The sequence below is a fragment of the Lissotriton helveticus genome, chromosome 3_1 (assembly GCF_964261635.1).
Source record: "Lissotriton helveticus chromosome 3_1, aLisHel1.1, whole genome shotgun sequence".
NCBI classification, from domain to species: Eukaryota; Metazoa; Chordata; class Amphibia; order Caudata; family Salamandridae; genus Lissotriton; species Lissotriton helveticus.
In genome coordinates this window covers 1,770,583,392-1,770,611,287 of record NC_136061.1, presented here as the reverse complement: position 1 = coordinate 1,770,611,287, position 27,896 = coordinate 1,770,583,392, and the positions used below count along the sequence as shown (strand labels likewise).

The 27,896-nt window shown below is 45.7% G+C and overlaps 1 protein-coding gene across 1 annotated transcript in view; it reads right to left on the bottom strand.

Moving 5' to 3' along the window:
- LOC144823781 (interferon alpha-inducible protein 27, mitochondrial-like) overlaps positions 1-21,288 on the bottom strand; it is a 64,810-nt gene extending 43,522 nt beyond the window's left edge. The window contains exons 1-4 of the mRNA XM_078682608.1: positions 21,070-21,288; positions 13,527-13,616; positions 10,479-10,544; positions 8,113-8,274 (exon numbers count right to left, since the gene is read on the bottom strand). Of these exons, the coding sequence (XP_078538734.1) occupies positions 8,113-8,274; positions 10,479-10,544; positions 13,527-13,590 (292 nt within the window). The 5' untranslated portion in view covers positions 13,591-13,616; positions 21,070-21,288. The remainder of the gene's footprint in view (positions 1-8,112; positions 8,275-10,478; positions 10,545-13,526; positions 13,617-21,069) is intronic.
- Between the last annotated feature and the right edge of the window lie 6,608 nt (positions 21,289-27,896).

Sequence of the window (27,896 nt, the reverse complement as noted above, 5' to 3'; positions counted from 1 at the left end):
TGGCAGGGCGGGCAGGAGGAGTAAGGGAGGTGGGGAATGGAGGGGGTTTCGGGGATAAGAAAATACAATTTTTAAAACTTACCTCAACACCGCCAACAATGCTGCCATCTCCTCCACATTGGGTTCTTTGCGCTTCTGGGAACAGGCTCCCAGATTGCACTGCGTTCAGTCCTGACACTGCATGAAAGCAGTGTCAGGATTGGCCTGAGCACTGGCAAATTGCGCTCCCTGGCAGACTGGGAGCCTGTGCCTGCTCTCTCCATCCCAGCAACGCAGCTGGGACTGGAGAGAGCTTCACTGCGCATGAAGGTTTGGCCAGTCTGAGACTGCCGGCCAAACCCTCATGCGCAGTGAAGAGAGTGCATTACCACTCCCCCACTAGAAGTGTCATCCCCTGGACCCACCCCCAAGACTCGTCATAGTCCTGGGGGCAGATCCAAGGGGTTAAAATAAACCCATAAAACCTGTTTTATTTTTGTTTTATTTTCAGAGTGATGACAGGTGGGGGGCACTCCTCGACCCTAATGGAGGGTCCGCTGCTGATCAGAAGGGTTCTCAAGTTCCACTTCTGGCTTTGTTCTTTGCATTCTGGGACCTTTAATCTTCATTTTCGCACTCAACACTGCATAGCCAAAAATTAATATAAACAAGCAGGACTGGAAAGGATACGGAAAGTCTAACACCTGGCATCTTGAAATCTCCGACTTAAACACACTCCAGTTTTTTTTATTTAAAATTGCTTTCCCAGTTGCCTCTACATTTCTCTTGGGTTTGAATTGTCTCATATTGTCATGATTTTAGGGCACCCCCTGCTGACATTTATCTGTATTTATGCAAGTTGCTTTGATTTTGTGATGCTCAGCGACGGACTTGCTGGTGTCACACGCAGCCGCGGTGCGTCCATTGGGGCGTAGGGGCGTAGCCCCACTAGCCCACATGGACCCGCGGCTGCAAAGGAAATGTTGTACTTTTCTTTAAAAAAAATAATCGCCACCTGAGTATTTTATTAAGCGCCGCCGCCGAGCCCCACCTGGAATCCGGGCAGCTTCCGAGTTTTCCGGGAGTGCGTTGTGTGCAGGGGGGCTGTCCTGCACAGCTTGAGTGACAGGCTGGGCTGCAGCAGCAGAGACAGGTACCCCTAGCGCGCAAGTGAAGCTTGGGGCTGAAACTAGCCCGAGCATGCGCAGTTAGGTCCCCCTCCCCATAGAGAGTGACCAGGGGGTTGCTGTTTAGCCGGGCAGCAGCCCCCAGCGTTAGGAAGGGCGAGAGGGTGAGCAGTGAGTGTGCCCCCCTAGCCAATCCTGGCGGTGCTGCAGCGCCAGGATTGGCCGGTCACCGGGCAGCAGGGCAGGGCAATCCATAATTGGATGCCCCGCGTGGGTTGTGCACTGCTGCTCAGCCGCACTACATAATGGCCAATCACTGTGTTTGACTTGAATGTAGTCATGCAGTGATTGGCCATTTCGCGGTGCACGGCACTGCTCAGGCTGCTGACGTCGGATGGCAGGCAGGCTGCAGGATCCGGTTCTAGTCGCCTCATGGACCTGGTGTGTGAGGTGAGCTGCACTGCGGTTGGAGAGTGGACAAGTACTCTAGGGTGAGTGCCGCCCGCATACCTCCTGAACCAAAGCGCTGACTGGAGAGCTTTCCCTGTGCGTCCGCAGTTGTGAGGGCCCAGAGGTCGGCTTGGGCCTAGCCCATGTGACGCGCAGGCCGGGGGGTGGCGGCGACCCTCTTGCCACAATCTGTGTTGGGCCCCTAATTTGGGCGGGAGTGATCGGACAAGCCTAGGGGCTGGATCAGGCCTAGGCTGTGTGACGCCGTGCTCAGTTAATTGTTTTTCATTATGGAGTCGTCCTTTGAATATTAGCATTTGCATCATTTAAGAAGCTATTTACGATAGAAAACCCAACCATGAGCCTGTCACGCTGCCTTTGGTTTGACAGCTGGTTGTTTTTACAAGGTTTAAACAATGGAAGACGTTTGTACAAGAGACTCTGGCAAATTAAAGGCACAGTTTTTGTTATCAATAATTAATTATATTACATTGTCTACCCTGCTTTGATCCATTGGACTTTCCTTCTTAATTGAGCTTATGAATGTATTTATCTAGTTTGAACCCAAATGTTTGACTCTTTCAGTGCAGCAATTCACAGCACAAATCTTAAATTGTGTTTGAGTAATCCAAAATCCTACGTTTTTCAACTAATATTTTTAGCAATACTCTCATATTGTGTATCTTTAGTTGTAAAATACACTAACATGTCACAACAAATAGCACAATTTTTGAGCGACACAGAGGGGCTTATTTACAAGTCCCTTGAGCCACTGGGGAGTCGCGTGAGGTACAAGGAGCTTGTAAATGAGCACCAGAATTATTTCTGCGGTTTAATTTGCCTGGCTTGGCAAATTTTAGTAGTTATTAGTTCTGCAAAATGACCCTGCAGGCTATGATCTACTCAAGGGTTCCCCTGATTCAGGGGAACCGTTGAGTAGATCATAGCCTGCATCCAGGTGAGTATTAAGACTTGCACTGATGCCCTAAAGCCTGTTCTGGCGAGGTAGAGTTTCATGTTTTTTTCAGTAGTGAAAACTGATGCCATGCATTTTCTAGGTGATGTGCTTTTTAAAGGAGTTCTTTCTGGAGAGTGTATCAATCTAAGTGATTTTACATTGAGTGTTAGCTTGGTAGGAAAGCTCTCAAAGTTGATGTCCAATACCCATGTTGGGGTCTGTGGTTGTTTGATTTTGCAGGTGAGCAAGAGAAATTATATCTCTGTCGGGATGAGCTCTTTAGGCAGATCTTTCTGTCCACATACTTAGTAGCAGAGACGTAAAACTTCTGATGTAGCTTGTGAACACCTAAAAGTAGTAAACTTACACAAAAGTGTAAGATTTACTTTGAGAATCCGGGCCTGGCTTTATAGGGCCAGTAAGCTGTTATTGTCTGGACTTGTGGCGATGCATTTATCTTCAGTCCACGGAAGTGAGGCGCAGTTCCTATTACCGTTTATAGCTTTATTACAGCAACTAAATAATTTGGAGAGTTAAGAGTAGTTTCTACAGAAATACAAGATGATCCTTAAACCTAATAAGTGAATAAGTGAATATTATGTGAATATGTGGCTTGTGATTTGAGTTGATGCGTTGTAAACTTTTAAAAATGAGAGGGAGAAAAAGAGAATGATGTGAGGTTTGGTAATGATGTGAGGTCTGGTAAATGAGAATGTTGGAGATGTATTACGATACTGCACAAGATATATGTATTTATATTTATATGTATTTATATGTATGTATACTGTATTTATACTGAAATTTGATATTATTGCACTGTACTGAATTCAGCACCTGAGCGTAATAGGACGGAATGTATGAAGCTCTGTGGTTATACTGAATAAGCAGCTACCTATGTTTTGCCATCTATTATAAGCAGCTACCTATGTTATGCCATCTATTAATGTAATAACTGCACTTTCACAATTGCTTTATTAACCTTCCTGCTTTCTCAAATTTGCTTGAAGATGCACGATTTTTCTTCTTTTTTTTCAAAATTTTCTTGGGGGGGTAACCACCCCAAACCCCCCTTTTGGGGTTCAGGCTTGCTCGTTGCGCTCGCTCGCTATGGTGCTGTATGCAAATCACTTTGCGCCCCACCACTTTCAAATGTCACCCACCGCCCCTGGTCACACGTCGGCTGCATCAGACTCTGTCAAGGAAGACTGCCCGTCTGCCAGGGTTTTCTACTCCTGAGAGAAACAAAGACACACAATCCACCAATGCCGATAATCAGGCCTTATTTGGATCATGCACAGGCCGGGGAATTCGTTTCCCGGCATGCATACCAACATGCCATGCCAACCTCGTACACACCAACTGCTTACACATAAAACAAAGGCTACCTGGGGCACTCCTATGCACTCACAGCACATGCTGGGGCCTCCTTTGTAGGGCTCTCAGCGAAAAGCGCGCGAAAGCGCGCTCTCGCTGAGAGCACTATAGCTGTCGGCTCAGGGGAAAAACGAGGGGCGACAGGAGCTGGCCACGCGCAGAATTTTCCCATAGGATTATGTAGCGCGCGTGAGCTTCTGCATTGGAATGCATGGGCGAAAGAATCGGATCGCGTCGCGCGCCTCGTGAACAGTTCCTTTGGAATGCAGGGGGAGTCTGCTGAGGGGCGCGCGGCGCTGTTCATGAGGCGCGCGGCGCTGATAAACAGGCTGGCTGCAGTTAGCATAGTGTGACGCCTGACTTGTTTTTTGTGGAGAGCAGATCTAATGCCCTTTCCAATGCTTGTTTCAAAAGCTTTCATTTGCTTACAAGTGGGTCATTTCTGTTAATTGATGTCTTTGAATGGACTTCATTGCTCGGCTTTACTCGTGTTAGTGTTACTCAAAGTGTCACGCATCTGTAAAGGGTCTGACACTCATATGCACGCTAAAAACATTCAAATGTCATACATTCGTAATTTGACATCCTGGCAGCAATGATTAGGACCACAGGGGGCGCTGATCTGCGGAACCACTACCAGGCATTTTTGAATGAAGACAGACTGCACAGTGTAGAGAGAAAACATGCAAGCATTTCTTTTTAATGAATCAATTGTAAATTATAAAAGATTACTACGCTGGTTTCCACGGCTACTATGTCTTATGGGAGTGGTTGGATCACACTGCAGTTAATGTATTTGGAGAATGTTGGTGTAAAACGAGGTCAAGCTCAAGGCATGAGTGTCTGTCAGATATGAGAATCTCAGGGACTCTCACCACATGCTACAAAGGGGCCGGTCATGTTTCGTTACATCATGAGGCACGTGGGTCATAGGAAACGAAGGATAGGTTGTGCTCCTCGTCAGCAAGATTTAGGGGCATGTCTAACAGAAATCATTATTTGTTGCTTGGTGTTGTTTTTCGTTCCTGCTAAAAAACGTAATTTTTAAGTTCAGAACGGAGCATCACAGTGTTAACTGGAAAAGGAGTTTCGTAACTGGAAAACTGAAATCAGCTAGAGGTATTTGCGTTGCCTAGCAACATGGCACAGAAAGCTACTCCTACGCTTATATGAGAGGTGTGTTGCATTCTCACACAGAAAGTATTTGAAGCACCAAAGGCTACTACACAACGGAGTAGTATCAACCTGTAAGTTTATAGGAATTCATGTGTTCGTGTAATTTGACAAAATGTAGCCTTTAAAAAATACACGTATTTTTCATTTCTATAGCATGTAAGATGACAATAAGAGAGAGTCAGTATAGATGTTCCACAGTGTTGTGTATGCACGTGCTCGTCCATATGTTGAACAAGGAAGTATGTGCACTGACAGTATGGTGCAATGTGCATAGAATCCCGCTAGACTTCCAGGAGAGTGGTACTTCTAGATGTGTAGTATGCACTAGGTCCCAGTAGGTGTGTGGAAGTTTGCAGATTCCAATGTGCAATGAAGACAGGTGTGTGGGTGTTTGTAAAAATGATGCAGGTTGAAATGGGATGGATAGGGGTTGATCGGTCATTGCGAATGCACATGATGAGTTGAAAGACCCTTGTTGCTAGCGCTATTGGTTTTAGTGATCTGTTGATCTTATGTGACTTGGGAGATGTTTGTCTTCTTCATATTTTTTCCATCGGTATTTATTCATAAAGATGGTGTTTGCCTCTGCTACTCAGTGAACCACAGGCCCCGTTTCTTTTGTAAGCAACATTTATGTTTTAATTGAAATAAATAGGAATATGTGAGCGTTGATGTGTTGGCAAAACGATTGAAACATGAAAACATGAGCCCGTCTCTAATGCATAATAAACAAAATCAACCCGTACTAATAAACAGTCAGTATTGTGGGGGAAATTTAAAGGAGAGACTAACTGTGCTTTCTGGAGCTGAATATAGCCAGTGCCTACGACCAAAATATGAACAATTTTAAACATCAAGGTACAGTCGGTATCGGCTGAACAGAATGCAATTGTAATAATGTAAATTGTGATTTTATTGTGTGAGGGCAGGAGGAAGGATTGTACCTGAAGTGTGCACCCATTTGGCTTTCCTGGCTACCCATGGATATTTTGTATGTAGGAACGGAGGGCATGCTTATAAGGACTTAAGTTACTGATTGTTGTTTAAGTACTTGACATAACCTTTAGCTGGACACTCTGAATGAAGAACGAGAGCGTATGGCAGAAACCCTCTTTCGGGACCTTAATGCAGTGTAACACTTGACAAAATGTTTATATACCAATTGCAAATAACATTTTTTTAATGCAAAGCATTGTCATTTACAATGCCAGTAACTCAAACTTTAATGCTGCGAGACCTATTGCATTGCAAATGCTTGTTTTTGTAGTTAGAGAGGCATGTCTACAAAGTGCAAAACTTCTGCACACCTACAGCTTCATAGACAAGGCCACTCTGGACTACTGACAACATCCAGAGAGTGCAGTGCGCATATGCATGTAGGTGTTACTACCAGGGCCCATCCAATGACAATTGTCTGGCCTACTGTAAACCAGCAGCAGTGGCGTAACAAAGGCCCCCGCAGTGCGGGGGGCCCTCGGGTTCCAGGGGGCCCCTTACCACACTCCCCTGGCCTGAGAGCTCCTGAGTGAGTTCAGAGGGGGCCCTCAATGTACTTTGCAGGGGGGGGGGCCTAAACGTTCGTTATGCCACTGCCCAGCAGCTGATATTGTCTCGGTTCCTAACATAAAGCCGTTTTATGGGTTGAAAATTCGTGAATATCCCTCCGGAATCGAGCCTATTGGCATTTGTGAGTTAACCGTGAGTCTCGAGACCTCATGCTGATGATTCGCCTCACCACTTTCAAATGTCACTAGCTGCCACTGGATGCAAGAGCTAAGGGCTTTGTCAATGTTAATGTTTTTAAGCCATGCATATTAGGGTATTTCAATATTTTCTGCATTATGAGTATTATGAAACGTGATAAATAAATATCAAATTATGCAACCGTGTGGGTCATCAAGAAGTAGCCCTCAATAACATCTTTGAAAAAAGGCTTCCCTCTCATTTTGTCAGAGGGCTATGATCTTAAATGCTACAGATAGTAATGAGTTAAGGCAAACGTGAATAAACATTTGTGAGGCGATCTTTCGCTAAAGCGCGCCAAACAATATAGTCTTTGCCTAAGGAGAAGCGTGCTGCTGAAAAACGTATATTTATTTAAGTTACTTAGAGAATGTGCTGAACTGCTAGCTTTTGTATTTACCACTACTTTGAGCAAGTGGAAAGGAATAAAGCAATTTTTAAAATCATGTAAACTGAAGCCTACGAGGAGGAGGCAGCAATGATATTCTTTATGCTGAGGTATCACACTTTCTGGTATTTGGCCACAAGATGGCACTTTGGACTCAACTCCCTTTAGAATAAGCACAAAGAAAATATCTTCTGATTATGTGAAACACAGAACTGCAATTTTATATGTCATTGTTGGAAAAGAGCACTATAAATGAATATAATGTAAATTAATTTATATAATGATAACACCTGACGATGCATTCAATAAATTCAGTGTTGTAAAACAAGTGAGAAGAGAATGTACATTATGTCGGCTAAAGTTTTCCAGCACGGTCCTCCGGCACAGATAAAGCAGTGTTTGGATATTAGGGTGATATGGCTGGGGTTGAGATGGCTGGGTAGGAGGGGGAAAGAGGCATCAAGAGACGGAGGTCAGAGCGAGTGAAAACACGAGCACTGGTGTAGAGTGCTCAAACACAAAGAAAAAAGTAGCTCCTAAAACTAGAGGAGTGGATGGACACAAGTACTTGGTCCATGCTTTGGGGGAGGGCTAAACACAAGAAATGGCATGGCGTTTGCATACCATGGACAAATGAGGACAAAGGATATGAGAGTGACGATAGAGCAAACAAATGGTAGGCCTATGGGCAGCTGAAGCCAACAGATTGAAAACTACATGTCTCTTTGAGACAGCACAGGGGCTATCTAGCCGAGACCTAAAAACATAAATGCTGTGCTATACCTGCTTCAATGACAAATGGCTCAATGGAGTGAGTAATTTCATCTTGAATCTGGCTGCCTTAAAAATCATCAAATCTGACTGAGGGTGCCTTATAAACTTGGAGATTCCACCAGTTCACACCGTTCTTCTCTTACCCACGCTCTGCAGGAAGGCAACTACCGATCCAGCCGGCACTGCACCACTATTGGCCACGGCTGTCACCTTCATCATTGTAGCAGCTAAGGACCCAGCTGTAATACCAGCTCCCGTGAAACCAGCTGCAGCCAATGCAGCAGGGGCAGCAACAGCAGCAAGCCCTGTGCAGAAGAGACAGAGGCCAATGTTACACAAGCAATCAACGTCACTCCCCTTTACAGTGAACTATGCCAAAGTGCCTAAATTCCCCATTATTCCAGTATAAACACATAACTAGCTGTCACTCTAGCTCACCTCTGACCTACAGAACCTCTGCACATTAATTCCATGATACCAACAAACTAAGGGCTAGATGTAGGTAAATAGGTTTTACCGATTCTAAAATACCGAATTTTACTGATTCGGTATTTTAGAATCGGTAAATCCTATGTAGGTAATTAATCGGTAAAAAATACCGAATCGTTAAGATTCGGTATTTACCGAATCGGTAATTACCGATTCGGTATTTGACATTCATTCCTATGGGCCTGGAGGCCCATAGGAATGAATGTCAATTACCGAATCGGTAATTACCAATTTGGTAAATACCGAAAAATTCAAGGGTGGCAGGGCGTCACTTTGACACCCTGTTGCACCCCTGATTAGTGCTGGTGTGCACATGTGGCATACATACATGCCCTAAGGGCATGTATGTCTGTCACATGGCACAGATGCAAATGCACATTTATGCATTTACATAGGAATTCCTTATTTACCACCAACTAATAGTTGGTGGTAAATAGCGAATTCTTAAAGCCCAGAAGCACTGTTTACAGTGCTTCCCACATCTCATTTACCGATTCGGTAAATACAGAATCGGTAAATGATGATTCGGTAAATACCGAATCGGTAAATGATGATTCGGTAAATACCGATTCGTTATTTACCGAATCGGTAAAATAGCCTCCTACATAGGAAAAGGCTTTTACCGGTCGGTAACGGACGATTTCAGCCGTTACCGACCGGGAAAAGCCTACCTACATCTGGCCCTTAGAGCTGCCAATGCACTGAAGTCTTCCTCTACAGAACCGGCATTAGAAAGGTGGACGTTAGAGGGAATTTGTGTTTTAATATAGAGGGAATAATTATGCATTACCTTTTTTCCCATTGTTTTAAGTCTTCATTAGCTTTGTTTTCAGTATAAATCTTCAGCAGATTATACAGAAGTTGCCCCACACTGTCATATTTGTCTCAAAGTGCCACCATTTGAATGTTTTTTCTTGTCATCTGTGATTCCCTGGTGCTCGAATCACTATTTGCAAAGTGAAAACATGTGGCCTCATTTATGAGGCCCTAATGGCACTTTTTGTGCCGTTGCAGCGTCACTTTTTTGATGCTCCAGTGGCACAATGTGCCGCAGAATATTTACCAGCCCACTCAAAGCCACTTTACGTGGCTTTTCATAGCCTTGCAAATAGGTGCACCTTTCACACAGAACACTGAGTGAAAGGGACATTCCATGGGTGTTGCTGGGGGTGTTCCAGTGCAACACTTATGGACTCTGAAGCATCCCCAGATTTACAAAGAATCGAAACCCTGGGAATGCGTCAGAATCCTACACCGCCCAGGGAAGGCATAGGAGTTTTACAACGGGGAGAAATACTTTTATTTCTCTTTGTTGTATCCTCTTTCTATGTGTGCGGCACTCTGAAGCACAAATCAAAGAGGAAAATGCCATCAATTATTGTTTTTGTGCAGGAAGGTGTCCCTTCCTACACAAAAACAATCATCCCTGGAATGCACGCGCTCTTGCAACATGACACAAGTCTATCTGCATTGGCGCACGGCTGCTGTTTGTGGGCCTGTGGTGATGAGAAGGATAGGAAAGCGCAGTATCTTGTAGATGCAGCGCATTCCTTCCCTTTTCTTTTGATGCACAGCAGTGCTGCAGGAAGGCCTGCTGCGTTGCAATGCGTCAAATGTTTGTAAATGAGGCCCATGGTGCTTTGTGGACTTTGGAGCTCCCTGGTCCTTCGCTGCTCCTATGTCTTGTTGTCTTTTTCCAACCACTGCAGAAGGCTTTACCATCTAGTCCTTCAGTAGCCGAGTCTTCCTTACAAATGAAACCTCTTTAGGCACTTACCCCTACCCCCACTGGTCTTACTTTGCGGTAACCTTACTCCTTCTTGGCCTTGCACCCAGAAACATGACCAGGGTCCTATGAGTAAAAGGAGAACCTGTGCCTCTCAAAATTTGTATAACCATATTAATCTTAAAATTCTGCAAAATCACCAACGTATTGTTCTTTGGTGCTTCTATCACGCCTTAATGGACAAGAACGCCATGTAAGGATACTTGCAGAAAGAGGAAAGGTGTAATACCCTACCTGCACCCACAGCGATGTAAGAAAGCGTAGAGTAAAAACAACTGCTTTCCTCTTTCTCCTCCGACGCTAAAAACGAAACACAGAAAAGAGTTGATAATGAAGGAAAACTACACTTTTATCATCACAGTCGACTCAGGACCTGAGCACAATTGACCTGCTAAAATCCCACTAAAATCAGTGGATAATTGCACGCCCCTCCTAATTTGAGAACAGTCCAGGTTTGCAAATAGGTGAGAGCAGACTTTTTGTGTCTAATTTCACATTGCCCAACTTGTAATGGAAAATAACATGCTAACATTGTATGCTACTTCACATACCACTGTGGGTAAAACAGCGCATGTGCACAATGTGCCTTTGCTGTTAACGCCAGTTTTCACCTGATGCAAAGCACTCAGCCGAATACCTCCAGTTTGCGGTCCCCCACTTTAATCTCCTTTTGGAAGCAAATGGACATTTGTTCCCAAAACAGTAATATGAGATCTGTTGTGTTCAGGGCCTTAAGGATTATTGACTTTGAATCTTCCCTATTAACTTCAACATAACACTTTTAATGGTTTTATGGCAAAGCCAAGTTGAGTCCCAGATGATATGCACTTGGATTCTGCTACCTAAAGCCACTAGGGGGGATCTGGTCTTCGGTCTTGTCTCCTGAGGGGGCTCGGCGACTTATAACCTCTCCTTCCGAAGGCTATTGAAGACCTGGCTGTTTCAGAATACGGCCTGATAACTATTGACCTGTTGCGTTGCCTGATGCTACTAGCACTAGGATGCCTGAATATTAATAATGATAATAAAATCTCTAGTTTGTTTATGCTGAGTTTGTATCTAGATTGGAATGCATAATCTTCTCTTATCGACCACACGCCATGGATAGTTTTTTGCTGAGTTCGAAAGACATGCGAACAAATGACATGGACACAGGTATAGCACTAGTCTACTATTTATAATTAGAAGCAGAATTCTCTTTGGTAATTTGCTCCTCTATTTCTGGGTATAGTAATCTCCCACCATGATGCTTCTACACCACTGTTCAGTAGAATGCCCTTCTGCTCCTCCCACTTCCTGTACAGTCTCCTCAGACCGGAAGTAGTGTCTATTGTCTCATCTCAGCTGGGGGCCTTGGCTGACTCTACAGCACAGGGCCCAATACCTCAAAACTACACGGCACTGCGCATGTTCGCCTGCTGTTCTGCGTGGCCCACATTGCTGAGCACATGCAAATTTACATTCCAGAGCTAGACCGCATGCTGCATGTTTATTTATTATTGTTTGTAATTTTATATAGTGCGGATATGGCCCAGTGGCATCATAGCACTAATTCAAGAGTACAGTTATCAACAATCTTCGCAAGAATATATTTTGAGACACAGCACAGGAAAAGTGAAAGAACAGGTATTCAAGAGTGTGGGACGTCACTGATTTATCCCAAGTGTCTTTCAAAGAGAAGAGTCTTAATTCCTTTTTAAAGGTAGGACAGCATGTGGTCCTACAGAGGGTTGGAGGAAGGGTTCTACAATCGTGTGGTGCTTCCCAAGAATGACTGCTTCATGTATTGTTTGCATTTTAAAGTAGGAAGGTCAAAGTGGGAAGGTCGTAGGGCAGGTATTGTGCATTTCTTCCACCGCGTTTTGCGCCTGAAATTAAAACATTTCCCGCTAAGTAGATGGTGAAGAGAAATTCAGGTCTTTGTGTGTGGTGCGGGCAGCTTTAATTTGAGCTCTCTCCCTCAATAGGAAGCCATTGGAAGGACAGCAGGATAGGTGTGATGTGCTACATTTTCTTGTGACCAGAAAAAAGCAAGCCACACAATGTATATCTTTTCAGAGCGGAGTAGTGTGTGCTTTGGTGATCATGAAAGGAGTGATTTCCAACTATCTAGTCTGTAGAGAACCAATGTCTGAACAGCATATTTTAAGTTATGTTCCGGAACAAACTGCCTGATCCCTCAGAGAAGCCTTAGGTGGAACCCGGTGCTCTTGGCCATGGCCGTGACTTGACTGTAGATTGAGCTGATTGTTGAGGATGAAGCCAAGACACTTGGGACCTTATTTATAAGGCCTTGCATCACTTTTACGCCACCGGTGCCATAAGACTGACGCAAGCCCATTTAACCCCTTCGACGCTCATGACGAGCCCAGCTCGTCATGGAGTTTCCATTGGTTTCAATGGAAATTACATTGACCCCATGAACATGCCTTAGCATCCAAGTGGTTAACAAGGGACGTGCCCGTGTGTAATGACCCATTGCTGGAGTTGCGTCACTTTTGTGACACACTCCAGCAATGCATCATTTTTCGCCTACAGATTTGTCAGAAATACGGACATATCTGTAACTCCTTGCAACATGATGTGTTGGTGTCTCCAGGGGGGCGCAATGTAAAGTGATGCATCACTGTTTTCTCACAGCGATTCGTTACTGTTCATAAACGAGGCCCTTGGTGTTCTGCACAATGGTGGGTTGGCCTTCCAGAGACCATAGAGATTCTATCCATTCGTGTGCACATAGGTTGGATTCCTTGGGAGAAATAAGAATGAATTCTGTTTTCTTAGGGTTAAGTTTAAGGTTTTGAGTTGGCATCCACATTTGAATTCTTGGCAAGGTGCTGGACAAGGCGTAATGTTGCCAACGGATGAGACCTACAGGCAGGCCAGCGTACCATCAGCACACAGCGGAAAGGGGATCCCAGAGATATAAAAGGTCTTTAGAAGTGGCATAGACACAGCAACAAGATTTTTCCTCCAAATGATCAGGGCCTGCTGTTAAAATTGCAATCTATTCACGAACATTTTAGGGCAAAATATTTACAAGTTAATGTGTAGTTATCTGACATTGTTTTGTTATTTCTCTTTGTCAAATAGTTTTTAAAACATCTATCAAACCATTTTCAAAATATCCACTCGACTTTAGACCAGAATGACAAATGAGATACATGTAATGCACCAGAAAATATGCTTAGGGAAAAGGGTATGTTCAGTGTTAACTTCAATATAACTGATCTTGGCCACTAACCATTGGACAAATTCTACAAGTGTGTGAGCGGCACCTACCGACCACGAGGGAGCTGGAACAGACGAGAAACAGCATCACAATGGTCTTCCACTGGTTCCACATGGCGAGTGTTGACTGTGCTCTACAACCTGTTCAGAAAAAGAAAGAGCCCTCAGGATCTATCTCCAGATGAATCCAACAGAGCCTTCCAATCTGCCGTCTGACCACAGTGCCCTTTACATAGGCCTACGAAGGAACAAGGCAGCGTTTTACTTGAAGGAACAATAGACTTGGGACGACTTCCAGCACCCTGGAAGCACAAAGCCTGTGGTCCATCACTCTCTCGCACCCTGGGGGTAGCTCCTCTCTAGGCAAGCGATGGAGGAGCAGCGAGTGTAACTAGGGCCCTTGAAGAGGAAACCAGGCACTCAAAGGAGAACTGATCATTCTGCAATCTCCCACTGTATCACATACAATATGTCACGTGACAAAGCCATGATATTTACTAACTACCATAGAGCAAGGCAAGTGTAGTGTAAATAGATGCAGAGTTAAGGAGAATAAATACACACTTACCATGACTATAGAACGGTAGTTGATGTAGTGGATGTAATACCTTTTTAGTCAACGACATCAACTTTTAAATAGTGTCATAGAACTGCTTATTCCCATCTCTCTTCAACAGCAAAAGTACAGACTATCACCCCATTTATCCCCTGTACAATGAAACGGTAACTCGTGAGTTGCTTCCGTCTGCAACAGAAAGCTGCCGCTTTTAGCCCCATCCTTAAGGAACAGCCAACTTTAGCCTTTTACTCTAGGTTACAAAAAAGTACAGAGTAGCTTTCAGGCAAACGAATCCTCCCACCAGATCACCAAGCTCCGAACACTAGCCTCATTTACAGTACTTCCTCAAGGTGGTAGAATAATCATATGTTTCATGCAGCTGTTCCAAACCCCCACACTTGTCAGCTTTGTGAGAGCTGTGTGTTAAGAGATCTGGGTGCTAAAAGATGTTATGCAGTTTTAGATTCCCCCAAAAAGTTAAATAAATGTCCCACAGTATAATCTCACTCTGATTCTAGCGTTTTATAGTGACTCCGCAGGTTAGAACATTTGCCCTGACCCTCCTCTTGGGATCTGGGGTTTTACATACACAGATGACGAGATTTTCAAATCCAACCTATATACGGCTAAATGCAGAACTGGGGAACTTAAATGAAAACATCCATAATCATAGAAAGAGGACTGCAAGGGTGCATTCGCCAGACCTATGAAACAGATGAAATCTAAGAAAGACAAAAAAGACAGTGCTTGAGAAGTTGTACACTTTGTTATATTTCAGAAAGCTTTGACTAGCCCAATAAAGAGAAGACAGATCTCTCAAGCTGCTCGTGCTGCACATCAGTAGCTGATTCACTCTGGCTTTCTTTGCATTCTGGGACTTGTGGTCCTGCCTTTAAAATGGTAAAACCACAACTACAAACACCCGAAAGCGAAGGATAAGACAAGAACTGGATGGGTTTTGAGGTGTTTCTTTATGGCAAAGGAGAAGGTGGTAGAGTTGCGAATTGATCTGTAATGAGAAATATCTGCAATCTCTGCATTTCAAACCAAAAAGATAATATTCCAGGACCCCTCTTTATACTTAATATGCTTATTAGAATCGTACAAACCTCAACCCTGAGACTAACTTACTATTAATCAATATTTAAGCAAATTATCCATTTCCTATTCTCCATACTATGTTGAGGCCAGAACACATGTTGATGATTGTGGGCCTTGGCTAAGGGTCTCGTCAGACTCGGATCTCCCCTCTTCAAATTCTGCTGTGCTGCCTCAATGTGGCGAGGCAGCACAGCTGGGGAGGGGTTAAAGCAATCTATGCAGAGGCAGCTCCTCCATTAAGGCGAAGGAGCGTCGCCCCACTCCTTTTCGCAGTGCGTGAAGCAGAAACATAAAATACCATTTTATGTTTCTGACTCTCGCACTGCGAGAAAGCAGAAAGGTATGCCTGGTTAGGGGCGGGTGGGCAGGTCAGGGAGGAGTGAGCAGAAGGGTATGCCTGGTTGGGGGCGGGTGGGTCGGAGTGGCTTGCCCAATGCTGTGGGCCCTGAAATTTTAAGAAACTTACCTTACTTGGTCCCGCTCCGACTCAGCTCCAGGCTGGGTCCCGCGTTTTCCCAACAGGAAGCAGCCACAGGCAGCCTCTCTGCCCTAAGCCAATCACAACTGTGCAATGGAAGCGTTGTGATTGGTGGGGACAGCGCCCAGCCTGGCACCTATGAGAAGGCCATTTTCTCCATGTAGGCTGCAGCCTACATAGAGAAAAGGCAGAGTGCGGGGCACTTAACATATGGGAACCCACTGACCTCAACTCTGCACAAACACAGTGGGCTACATTGACCTTTATGATAGCGAAAAGGAATATTGCCCAACAATGGGGATCTGCGCAGCCTCCCACCCTTGAGATCTGGAAAAATAACCTAGACTGGTGTATGTTTCATGAGAAGACTGTTTTTGTTGCTAGGGGCCGCCCCCGAAAGTGGGCTTCGATATGGGGTCCCTGGAATAAATACAGAGGTGAGATTTGTGTACCACCCAGGACTGCTGTTTTTGATGTACCCTCATCCCCGTAAATATCTGACATATATTTATTCCTGTTCCCTGTACCCCCAATAGATGTTATATTTGCTATGGCATAATCCTCTGTAAATGTGTGTTTTGCTGATGCTTTGTTTCAATAAAAAAAATTGTTAAAAAAATAATGCTACTTGTTTCTTTATTGCCAGCCAATGCAGAAATCTTAATCCTTCTCTGACCGAGGCATGTTTCGGTACTCCCAGGACCATGCAAGCTTCTGCATTCTGGATGACTTGGAGCATATTAAATGAAAATTGATTAATGTTTAAGTGCAGGGCATTGCAGTAGCCTAAACATGAGGGGATGAGTGAGATGACCACTGATGCCTTAAGGTCCATCTGAAGCAAAGATAGGATCTTCTAGATCCTAATCATTCAAAACCAAGAGCTCACCATTCTATTCACCTGGAAATCAAAGGTCAACTTGTTATTGGACCAAACCTCAAGGCTTTTGGCCATTGTCACTGGAATGTGATGGGTAGCACAGTTATCGGGCCACCAACAATATGTTCAGATGAAGCTCTCTGCTCCAAACACCATAATCTCATTTTTTTTCCTGTTCAGTTTTAACCAGTTGTCCCTCATCCATCTACTGTTTTCCTGTATAAATACCCTAAACCTATAGGCTACCTCTTCCCAGTCATCCCTAATGAAAATAATTATCTGTGTGTCATCTGCATAGGATGATACCCGGAATTCAAAAGACAGTATCAATTTTGCCAGAAGGCCAACCTACAGGTTAAACAGGGTAGGGCTTAGGAACAACCCTTTAGGAAAACCACATGGAAGCTGAAAAGGGTCTGCTCTAAAATCGCGACAACTGACAGTAATAGTTGCACAGGAAAGAGTCCAGCAGCACAACAGCCACACCTGTTCAGCCTGACCTGTTGCAAACTGTGCACCAACTAAGACTGAGATATGGGGGAATATTTGAAAGGGCATTGCACCACAGGAACGTCACTTTTAATGACACTCATGTGGCACAATGCCCTGCTCCATCTTTACCAAGTGGTGTTACAACACTTTTTGAAGCTTAACACCACTTTGCAAATATGCTACCCTTTAACCGCGGCAGAAATTCCGGGTGATTTATGGGGGAATTGCGGGTGATTTATGGCATGGCCGTGGTTCGGACGGCGCCCAGCCGTCCTCCGCACACGCCCACCGTGACGTCGGACGGCCGGTGGCCGTCCGACGCACGCAAGGGGTTAAAGCAGGAATCTGCATGAAAGGGGAGTGCAATGGGTGTTGCTGTGGGCGTTCCACCGGAACACCCTTTGCTTTTCGATACTGCAGCAGATTTACAAGGAAGTGTAAATCTGTGGCTGTGCTAAAAACGAATGCTATGCAAGAGCAGTCCTTAGAATAGCGCTTGATGAGAAATGCTTTTATTTCTCCTCGTTTTTGCTTTTTCTATGTGAATTCCATTCTTCAGCGCACATAGAAAGAGCCAAAAAACATAAATTATTTTTTATGTGCAGGAGGGGCCACCTTCATGCACATGAACAATAAATCCCTGAAACACAGGCCCCCGTGCACTATGTTGCAAGGGTGTATGAATTGGCACTAGGCATCTAAATTTAGTGCCAGCGTAAACAAAGGGGCGTGCCGTATTGTAGTAAATACAGCTAATCCTTGCGTTTTGAGAATGTTGGAGAGCAACTGTTAGAAATGGGTTTTCTGTTTGGCTGGGGTATGCACTTAGGCCAGGCAAAATCCACCACTCTAGTCAGGATAAGGGGATTACATGTCTAAAATAACCCCTGCTCACCCCTTTAGTAGCTTGGCACAAGCAGTCAGGCTTATCTCAGAGGCAATGTGTAAAGCATTTGCATATAACAAACAGTAATACAGTAAAAACTGTAAAAACACTACAAAATGACACCACACTAGTTTTAGAAAAATATCAAATATTTATCTGAGTAAAACAAGACCAAAACGATAAAATCCACCATACAGCAATTCACAATACCAATAAAGCAAAAATAGATGTTATATACAGTTCCTTGAAGTCGATAGCTCCTTCCGGGGCTACCACGGTGTTGTGAACAACAAATATAACAGTTCTGGCCAACCGCAGAGTCGCGGGCCTGCGTTAGTGTCCGGGAGACCCGTAAAACAGTACCTTTGGAGATGCAGGGCGTCGGACCATGCAATGAGCTCGGGCAGAGCAGCGTGGGTTCCTGAAAGTCAGTGCAGGAGTCGTTAGGCCCTTGAAGTCATAAGCGTTGCAGGTCGAACTCTGTGAGTTTGAAATCAGAAGCACTGGTGTCGGGGCTGCGGTGTGAAGTGGAGCGGTGCGACATGCGTTGCCCTCAGGTTGCAGTGCGGGCAGCGGTTCAGTGATAGTCGGGTGCGAAGCGGGCTGTGCTCGTTGCAGTGCTGACAGGTCACAGTGCAAGCAGCGACGGCGTCGTTGCTGAAGCGTTGTCGTTGATAGACCCAAGGCTGTGGTGTGAGACGGGGCTATGCAGTGTGCCAGGGCGCACAGGTCGTGGTGCAGGCAGCGGCGTCGATTGACGATCTGGAGTCAATGGCGCTGGCTCTGGCATTGGTGGGCCAAGGCTGTAGTGTGGGATGGGGTGGTGCATTGAGTAACCTACGGGCGATGCCCCAAAACCAGGGTGCAGGCAGCGGCTTTGATGTCAGCTTGGAGCAGGCAGCGGCTTTGATGTCAGCTTGGAGCAGCAGCGTTGTTGAGACCAGGGCTACGATGCGAAGTGGGACGGGGCTGCGTGTCCTCCACGAGCAGTGCCCACAGGTCACAGTACAAGCAGTGGCTCAGTGCGGGCATCGAACAGTGTCATTGGGTAGACCAGGGTTGTGGTGCGAAATGTGGCAGTGCCCTCTGCGGTGCCTTCAGGTCACAAAGCTGGCAACGGCGTTGTTGATGGCACTGGGTTACCTTTTTCCTCTGTGGCAGCTGAAACATCCAGTTCCAGAAGCCGGTATCCAGAAGATGTTGAAGTCTTTGATTTCCATGAGACTTCCAACAGGAGGAAACCTCTACACCATGCCCTTGAAGATACTCAGAATGCAGAAAGAACAGTCCAGTCCATTCCCTGCCCAAGACACAGGCAGCAACTGCAAGCCAGCCCAGCAGAGCACACAGCAAAGTGGTAGTCTCTCCTTAGCTCGTTCATCCCTTCTTCCTGGCAGGTTCCTTAGTCCAGCAGTAATCTAAAGTTCTGGGATCAGGGCCCCAATATTTATACCACATTTCCCTTTGAAGTTGGCACAAACAAATTTTCACTGGCATACATAATCCAGTTCCGCCAGGCTCAGGCCAGACCCACTCCAGGGGGTGGTGACAGCCTTGTGGAGGACAGACACAGTCCACTCAGGTGCAAGTGACAACTCCTCCCACTACTCTAAATGCAGCCAGGTCTATTCAGCCTAGCTCTGAGTCACCCAGGAAAGGCAGGACACACCTCAAACCCCTCTGCCCCTCCCCGGTGTCTGTCAAGTGTGAATGCACAAACTAGCCCCTCTCAGTCTAAATTCCAGACAGTGAATACACAACAGGCAGAGGCACATAGATGGTTAGACAAGAAAATATCCACTTTCTAACAGAGGTATTTTCAAACACACAATATCAAAATTATATTTACTAAATTATGTATTTTTAAATCCTGAGTTCAGGAATCCTAAACTCCGTTTCTCTATCTTGTCCCAATGGAAAGTTATGCTTGTAAGATCTTACAAAGCAACTCCCATGTAAACCTATGCAACGAAATACACAGTATTTTGCTATCAGGACATGTATATTACACCAGTACATGTCCTACCTTTCACATTGACTGCCCCCTGCTCATGGAGGTACCTTTGGCCTACCCGGGGGGTGTCTTACATGTAAAAAAGGGAAGGTTTGGGGCTTTATAGGAGGTGCGCTTGCCAGGTCAATATGGCAGTAAAAACTGTGCATAGACACTGCAGTGGAAGGTCTGAGACACTTTCAAAAGGCTGCCTGTGTGGGTGGCATAATAAGAGCTGCAGGCCCACTAGCATCATTTGATGTACAGGCCCTGGGCACACACAGGGCACTCACTATACTAGGGACTTAGTAGTAAATCAAATAAGCCAAACATGGACACACTAATCCATAAACACTATTTGCATGGAGAATATGTGCACTTTAGCACTGAATAGCAGTGGTAAAGTGCCCAGAGTCCTAATACCAACAAAAACAAGGTAAAAAACAGGAAGCCAAAAAGCAAAACGCCTGAAAAAGCCACATCTAACAGCGACACTAACAGATTCGGCTCAGCTGTGCGTTCCAACATTTTCCAGTAAATATGCCCCATGGTGTCAAAGGCTGCTGACAGGTCATGTACAACCTGGATGGCTTGACCAACTTGCCTAGGGATAGAATATGCCGTACCAATAATTGCCGATTGGGAGCTATAATTCTTCCTGACCCCGTTCTGCGAAGGCTGCAGGAGCTCATGCTCATGGAGGTATTTGGCAAGTTCTTGGTTTATTTGTTTATTCGAGATTTTCAGCGGAGAAGGCAACAGAGAAATCGGGCACAGATTTTTCAAGTCTGTGGGGGTCTCCATCCAGCTTATTCTTAGAGGGATAACAACTACCTCCTTCCATATCTGAGGGTTTGTCCTGATCTCCAGGACCTCGGTGTAAATTTTTCTCACACATTAATGTAACTTGCTTTTTTTCATTTATGGCATGTGCATTATAATTTATAATACAGTTACCTATAGGAGAAATGTCACCAAAATAGTTATGTAATGTTTTGTTCTTTTAATCACAGGTACCTTTGAATAAAGACTGCTTACCTCGCAAACAATTCTCATTTGTACGATGCTAGCCTCGTTTCACTCATGTTCACACACCAAAGAAACAAAATGCCTCCCCGTGGACTTCAGTGGAAATATCCGCTGAAAGGTAGGCGCCCGGCAGACAAGCGCCCACTCCCAGCCTGCACACACTGCCCCGCACCCACCTCAGAAATGAACCCGCTGCGTGACGTGTCTGACTCGAGACAGGACAGTCAGGAGAGGAGTCGTAGGCAGAGTGCTGGAGTAGATCCGGCCACAGCGGGCAAAGCAGTGGAGGTTGCGAGAGGGTGGATGTCTTTTTATGTGAGGTTCCTCCTCGCCAGTGCCCCACCCACCGACGGCAGAAGCATACTCAGGATTCCCTCATTAATCTACCGCGCCCAGCAATAAGTTTCGTTTCTCCGCTGCGCACCGTCTGTTTCGTTTCACTTGGTCCGGTGAAGCCTCGTTTACTTCTGTTCCTCTTGGAGCTTCACCTATGAGGCCAGCAGGAGCCAGGCTAGTGCTAGAGGCAAGAATTGGAAATCAGGGGTAGCAGCTGCTAGGCCCGGCGACCCCTCAAGGACATAGATGAGTGGTGTTGTATTATGGGTCCTATTTAGGTTCGCTTCAGTTAGCTCTAGGCCATATTATAAAAGAGTGCATGTTTATTTTTCTGTGAACGAGCTGTGCACGTTCATGTTTTATTTTGCTTTCAGAAAAACAAAGCTGAATTTTAAATTCAGCTGCAAACCATGGGTTTATCTAATAATGTTTCACTAGCATCCCTGGATCAGGATGTTCTGATTTTGCAACATTGCACGGCAGATCTGCTGAGACTCCGTTAACAGTTAATGTTATATTAGTTCAAAAGCAGTTCATTGTTTCTCCTGGGTTTTTGCATTGATAAAATGTACAATTTTTTTTGTGGACAAATTATGGGCACTGTTAGTCAATGAAAATAATGTACAAGGTGGATTAAAAAAAAAACAGTAGCAGATTAGTTCACATTTTACTGCTGCTTTTATGACACGTGGTGCTATGAACATTTCGTGTTCTCTTTTTGTAGAACAATTTGAAAAATATATGCTTTTGTGGAAGAGGCAGATTTTTGTCACTATCCTAAAGTAATAAGTTGATAATTAGACCCTCAAGTTGCAAAATCTTACTTAGTGAAGCAGGGGTTAACTGTGATCTGGCGCTGCAGCTCAGAATTTTGGTTTGGTGAGTATTTTAAAGGGTGCTATGTCTTGTGAGGTGAGTTGATAGTTTTTGAGGTGTGTCTAGCACCTATCTTAAGACAAGGTGTTTGTGTGTTTTTGTGATAGCGCCTGTATTGAATTATGGTATTTTGTTTTGGGTATTGTGTCACGAGTATGTGACATATTATGGTCAGTTGATGGTTATTACATTTTGATGATGATTTGTTTGTCTTGACTCTGTGCTGTGTATTTTATGTGAAGATATTGAATGTTTTTGGAGAACTGCAGTTAGGTATAGTGTCTTTGGAAGTTTAAAGCTGGCATCAAGGTTTTTGGAGTTTATGATTCCCTGAATTACTTGAAATCCTAGTTGTGAGTACTAATTAAGAGTGGAATAGTGGTATTTATTCTGTTCACAAGGCTATGAGTGCTATGCTGATTCCAGGTTAGGATATTGCTGGTCAAAGTCTAGCTAAGCGTGTATGTGGTTGGGTAATGGCTTGAAGTGATACTTCTCTCTTGTGGTGAGCTTGGTTTCTGTGGAGAAACAGCGCAGGGGAACATAACAAGTCTGCCTGTGACTCACAGCCTGGTCTCCATGCAGAGAGGTAGGGTTCACCATACGGAGCCGAACAGCCTGAGTCTAGCAGCGTGGCTCCTGTGAACATAGAGTCTGGACATCTAGGTCTTCCCAAGAGATCAATGGGCATTCTAAAAGAGGCTAGAAGACCAAGCACAAGGACACGCTACATGGAAGAGATATGCCCTGTGGTGCAGCGAGAAGGAACTGATCTGCAGCAGACCACACAACACCACAGTGATCAGGTACCTTACGCTTCCACTAGAGAATAGCTTAACCTACATTTCATTAAATGTCCACTTGGCAGCAGTAATTGCTTACAAGAGGGAGCACATAGGGAGAAGCTTCTACCATGCAGCACGAATCAAAAGATTCTTAGTGGGAGCAAAGAGAATAGGTTAATCCGAATGGGTACCGACGCCCACGTGGAAGTTAACATAGCTAATGACGAACCCTTTAAACCGCTCCACAAAATAGAACTCTTCTTAACAATAAAGACCATCTTTTTAATTTTCATCATATCTCTACACCGGGTAAGTGAACTGCAAGCTCTAACAAGCGTTACCTACAGATATAAAAGGGAGGGTGGTCAGGAAAACCATCCCCCCTTCTTAACAAAGTTCATGTCACAGTTTCACGTCAATCAGGCAATTGGGCTGTCATGGTACTTCCAGCAACTAAAAACGAAGCAGAAAAGGTTCTGCATATCCTGGATAGACATAGGGCAGTGACGTACTACTTAGAAAGGACAATGGTCAGGAAAGGAAGCAAATCCTTTGTATCCTTCACAAATACAAACAATGGGTCGGCTGTAACAAAAGGCAGCAATACATGCTGGATACTCCAAACAAATCAGATATGCCACAAAAAAGCAGATGTGTAACTGGAGACAAGTTCTAGAGCACGCTTCATAACAAAGAAAGGAACTGCAATCGTTTTTTTGACAATGTTCAGATAACCAACAAATGTATTGTGGCTACTTGGTGATCCATTCATACATTCACAAAATACTACAGTGGGGGAGACATTTGGAGCCATCTGCAGGACTATTAGTCCAGACAGCAATGGACCCAGCAATTTGCGGGCTCGCACCTACCAAACCTTTGACCATTGAGTCGCGCATATAGCGCAGTGACAAACCCCGCAGCACGGGAGAGTGTTGGCGGCATCTGCAGGACTATAAGTCCCACCAGTAACGGGGCCAGGAGGCAGGCTCCCAGCTCTCTCACTTGTGGCCAGTGAGACGTGCATATAGCTTGGTGACAAGCCCCGAAGCTCAGGCCAAGGGCGGGCCGTCCTGCACCGGTCAGAGCCAGGAAGAGGCAGGGCCACCACCCTTGGTCCTGATGTTGATCGTTTGTCCACATTGATGCCTTGGTGGATGGTTGTGCCTGTGAAAGTTGTGAGTCCTACCATGTGACCTGGATACCCTCATGAGACGACCAAGACTCTCCATTGTAGTGAGCCTAGCTTGAGGTTTGTCTTCTCTTTTTTTGAACACCTTTGGACTTGTGACTTTGTCTTTGTCCACTGGTTTCTGCTGGGACGTGCCGGATCTTGGAGGGCTGTTGAGTTCAAATTGTTGATTGCTATTTACCCGCCTCATAGTCATAAGGCTATTTGTTCTTTATTTCTTGCTTACATTGACTCATTGGACTCAAAAGGGGTGCGCATATTTCTTTTTTTCTATCACGCCTTATAGGTTCTTTGTTGTTTAGATTTGTCTCATCTCTTGGGGGCTTATCTTTTGTTGCAGCAGGGGAGCTAGTCTTGTCAAATCCATCTGCTCTTTGCAGACATGGGGAAAAGAAGACAACTGGCCTACTCCAAGGACTCCCCAGGACACCCGCGCGGGCTGACTATGGAGGGGTTCCGGACTCGCGCAGTCAGCGTGGTGTCTAAAGAAATTGAGCTGGTAAAAAGAACTGTCCCTATTTAGGTATGGCCCTGTTCCCCCCCCTACAGTTATCAATAGTGTTTAGTTGGACCCTAATACCGCTTGGGGTCCCACATTCTCCCACCAGCATGTGTTCAGGGGTCTGACCAGGCAGATTCCCCATTACTGATTCCTCAATGCGGAGGGGGGAGACTTGGCTAGGGGTCTTGAAGGGGATGTATTACAGCTCAGCCCTGTAGTTAGTCCGAGAAATAAGCATAAGAGGCGAGTGGGAGCAGCTAAGAAGAATATCTCTGTAGCAAAGGCGGGAGTACAGACAGATCCTGCCGGACTCCCATCCACACCAGAATTAGGCCCCCTTCTTGATCAGCTGAAAGGGTTATTCACAAGGGCATTTGATGATTTGATGACCAGTATGGGAAAGGTGAAAAATCTCTCTTGTCAGTTGGAGGACTGTATGTCAGAGATCTGCTCATACCTGACTAACACAGACCGCCCCATGCAGTGTTCCGGGGGAGAGGGTGGGCACGACTGACCTCGCTTGCGGTGCGAACCTTGCTAAGCTGGATCCTCCCTGCCTGGTCAGTGTTGGACAGCCCTGTATTGTGACTGCTAACATTCCCTCCCTCTTACCACCACTCTCCTCTCTCCCCCGCCCAACTCTCCTTCCTGACACCATAATTTGCGATTCGCAGCAGGGGATGTGAGAAGTTGGCCTGATATGTGATGTCCACTATTCTAGTGGGCACCCTGTATCAGTCCAAACAACCCTTATGGTGATGGTTGTAAAGTCAACCTTATAGACCCGCTATCCTAGTGGTAGCATGGACAAAGCAGTCTTAGGCTAAACTCAAGAGGGCATGTAAAGCCAGCTGTTTTACCATATGTAACCCCTTTAATACCAAGTGAAAGGAGACCACACAGGTTATATATAAAACGATATATGTATTTATTACTAACACAATCCTCTGAACTCTTTATGAGGTCAGAGGCATAAGCACCTAACAAGTTACTCAAGTATCATACATTAAGTTGCACAAAATACAGTAGAGCCCTAGGGGCACGTAAAACCATATACTAAAATAGTGCTATAAGAACCACGTCACGAACAAAGGATAGGCCTAGGGCCTAGGGAATCGCTGGGGCTACGCTGTACTAACAAGAGTTAGGGAGCAGGAGGCCCACGGGAAGCGCGTGCAGTGTCTTTATACACACACGTGTTACCATAGAGTTAGAATGGGAACGAAAGAAATGGAAACTAGTTCTTTTAGGACACTTCCGGATGGACTAGGAGAAAGCTACTTGAAACTTAGACACTAGGATAGTCAATACCCACAGGAGTACCAAAATACTCGCTTTACCTCACCCACACGAAGCGGGTGCATGGGTGTCAAAGTGTGTTGGGTTTCGTCGCTGAATCCTATGGAGCCGTGAAGAAAGATGCTGCAGGCGACCAGGAGAGAAGTGTCCGGGTGGATCCAAGGGCGGATCGAGGATGAAGAGTACCTGAAAGCAGAGGGGACAGAGTCTGGGTCACTAGCCAGTGACCAGGAAGTAACCAGGAAGGAACCAGGCGATGTCACGATGCAATCAGGTGATGTCGTGAAGCTTGTCTCTGCAGCCACGTGGACCAGGAGGCGTCGACGATGACCAGGAGCTGGATACGGACTGTCCCACGAAGGATCCCGAGTTGGCGGAGTCGGCTTCCTGATTGGAGTCAACAGGCCTTGGCAAATTCAACCCACGCAGGAATCGAATATTCGCTTCGGGATAGACCAGCAAGGTCTATGGGGCTTCTCCTTAGCAGGGAAGCAGGGGCCCACCTGGAGCAACCAGGCAGGTGGTGTAGATTTAAAGGTTGGTCGTCACAGAGGCCACTAGCCAATGGGCAAGTAACCGGACAGATGCGTCGAGCAGGAAAATGCAGAAGGGCCCCACGCAGAACTCGTGGAGTGTGGAGGGATGATCTTTGGTGCAATTGATGCTCGGGGCTGGGGCTTCTCAATCCCCAATGCACAACTTCGAGGGTGCCTCCGAAGCTGCACAAGTAGCAAGGAGCAGGCTTTTCAAGATGGCCGGTCCCACGTCTCTCGTCGCCTCCACGGGTCTCAGCTTTGCACGGACTGTGGATCAGGGTCAGAGAAGTCTGGAAGTCTGGCTCTTGTCGGACTCTGTGCTCGGGCTTCGGCGGGAGCGTCGACAAAGTAAACTGCTGATCGCTGGATGGTGCCTGTTTGCACAGGGTGGTCACTCATTGACCACAAGGGAGATTCTTCAGTCGTCTTCTGTAAGGAGATCGTCGAAGGTCCAGAGTTTCGTTTCAAGTTTCAGTTCAGGATAAATCTAAAGTCTCTAGACTCAGCTCCTACCTATATACTAATCTGGTGGGCTGGATTACCTGCTAGGTCCCTCCTATGGGTGGAACCAGGGAAGGGGGTGGTTACACCCCTTTCCCTTTGTCCAGTTTCGCACCAGAGCTGGGGCTGGAGTGCTCCAGCACCGGTTTGAACTGGACTATGCATGGGACACCTTGTGTGCCCCAGGCAGTGTCTCATTTCATTCAGCCCTCCCTGCCCCAATACATTATGGCCTGTCTGGGGTGGTGCTAGCACCGCCCAAGACAGGAAACCTTTTGTCCAAGCCTCCCTTGCTGGAAGGACTCCCAGCAGCAGGAGGTCAGACTTGTGTCTGTGGCAGCAGCATCCATTTTGTGATACTGAGGCTCTGGTAAACTTTAACCGGGATTAGTAGGAACAACATGTCTTCTCCCTCTAGAAGGGTGGAATGCTACCCCCGTCGCCACAACTGGCGAGGGGATAGTATTCCAAAGTGTATGACACCTTACACAACATGTTTTGATAAAGCCAAACCAAAGTTAGCATTCAACCGCGAGGATTATAATGCACTTAAAAGTATATGGTATGGCTATATCATAGAACAGCTATAAGGACATGGTTCAGAAAGCTGCAGACAGGCTCAGCTCATCCTAGAGCCTCATCTCACATAAAACCAAGCCCTCTGCCTTCAGGATTGTTAAGGCCTGCAATAGGAGTGACTTATAGGTGCATATGTGTCTATATATAAGGGTAGGTATAGGAATACTATACCTAAGCAAGGGGTGATTATAAAACCTTGCCCCAGCTGAGTGAACAGCCAGTTGTGTCAGTTTGGATGGCCAGCCAGGGGTGGCATAAGATAGGCTGCAGCCCCTGGTAGGCCTTGGGTGCACCTATGCCCTGGGTACCTATGGTACACTGTACAGGGACTCATAAGAGTGACCCATTTCCCAATTGGTGATGTACCTAAAGTACATGGTATGAATGTAGAGAGAGA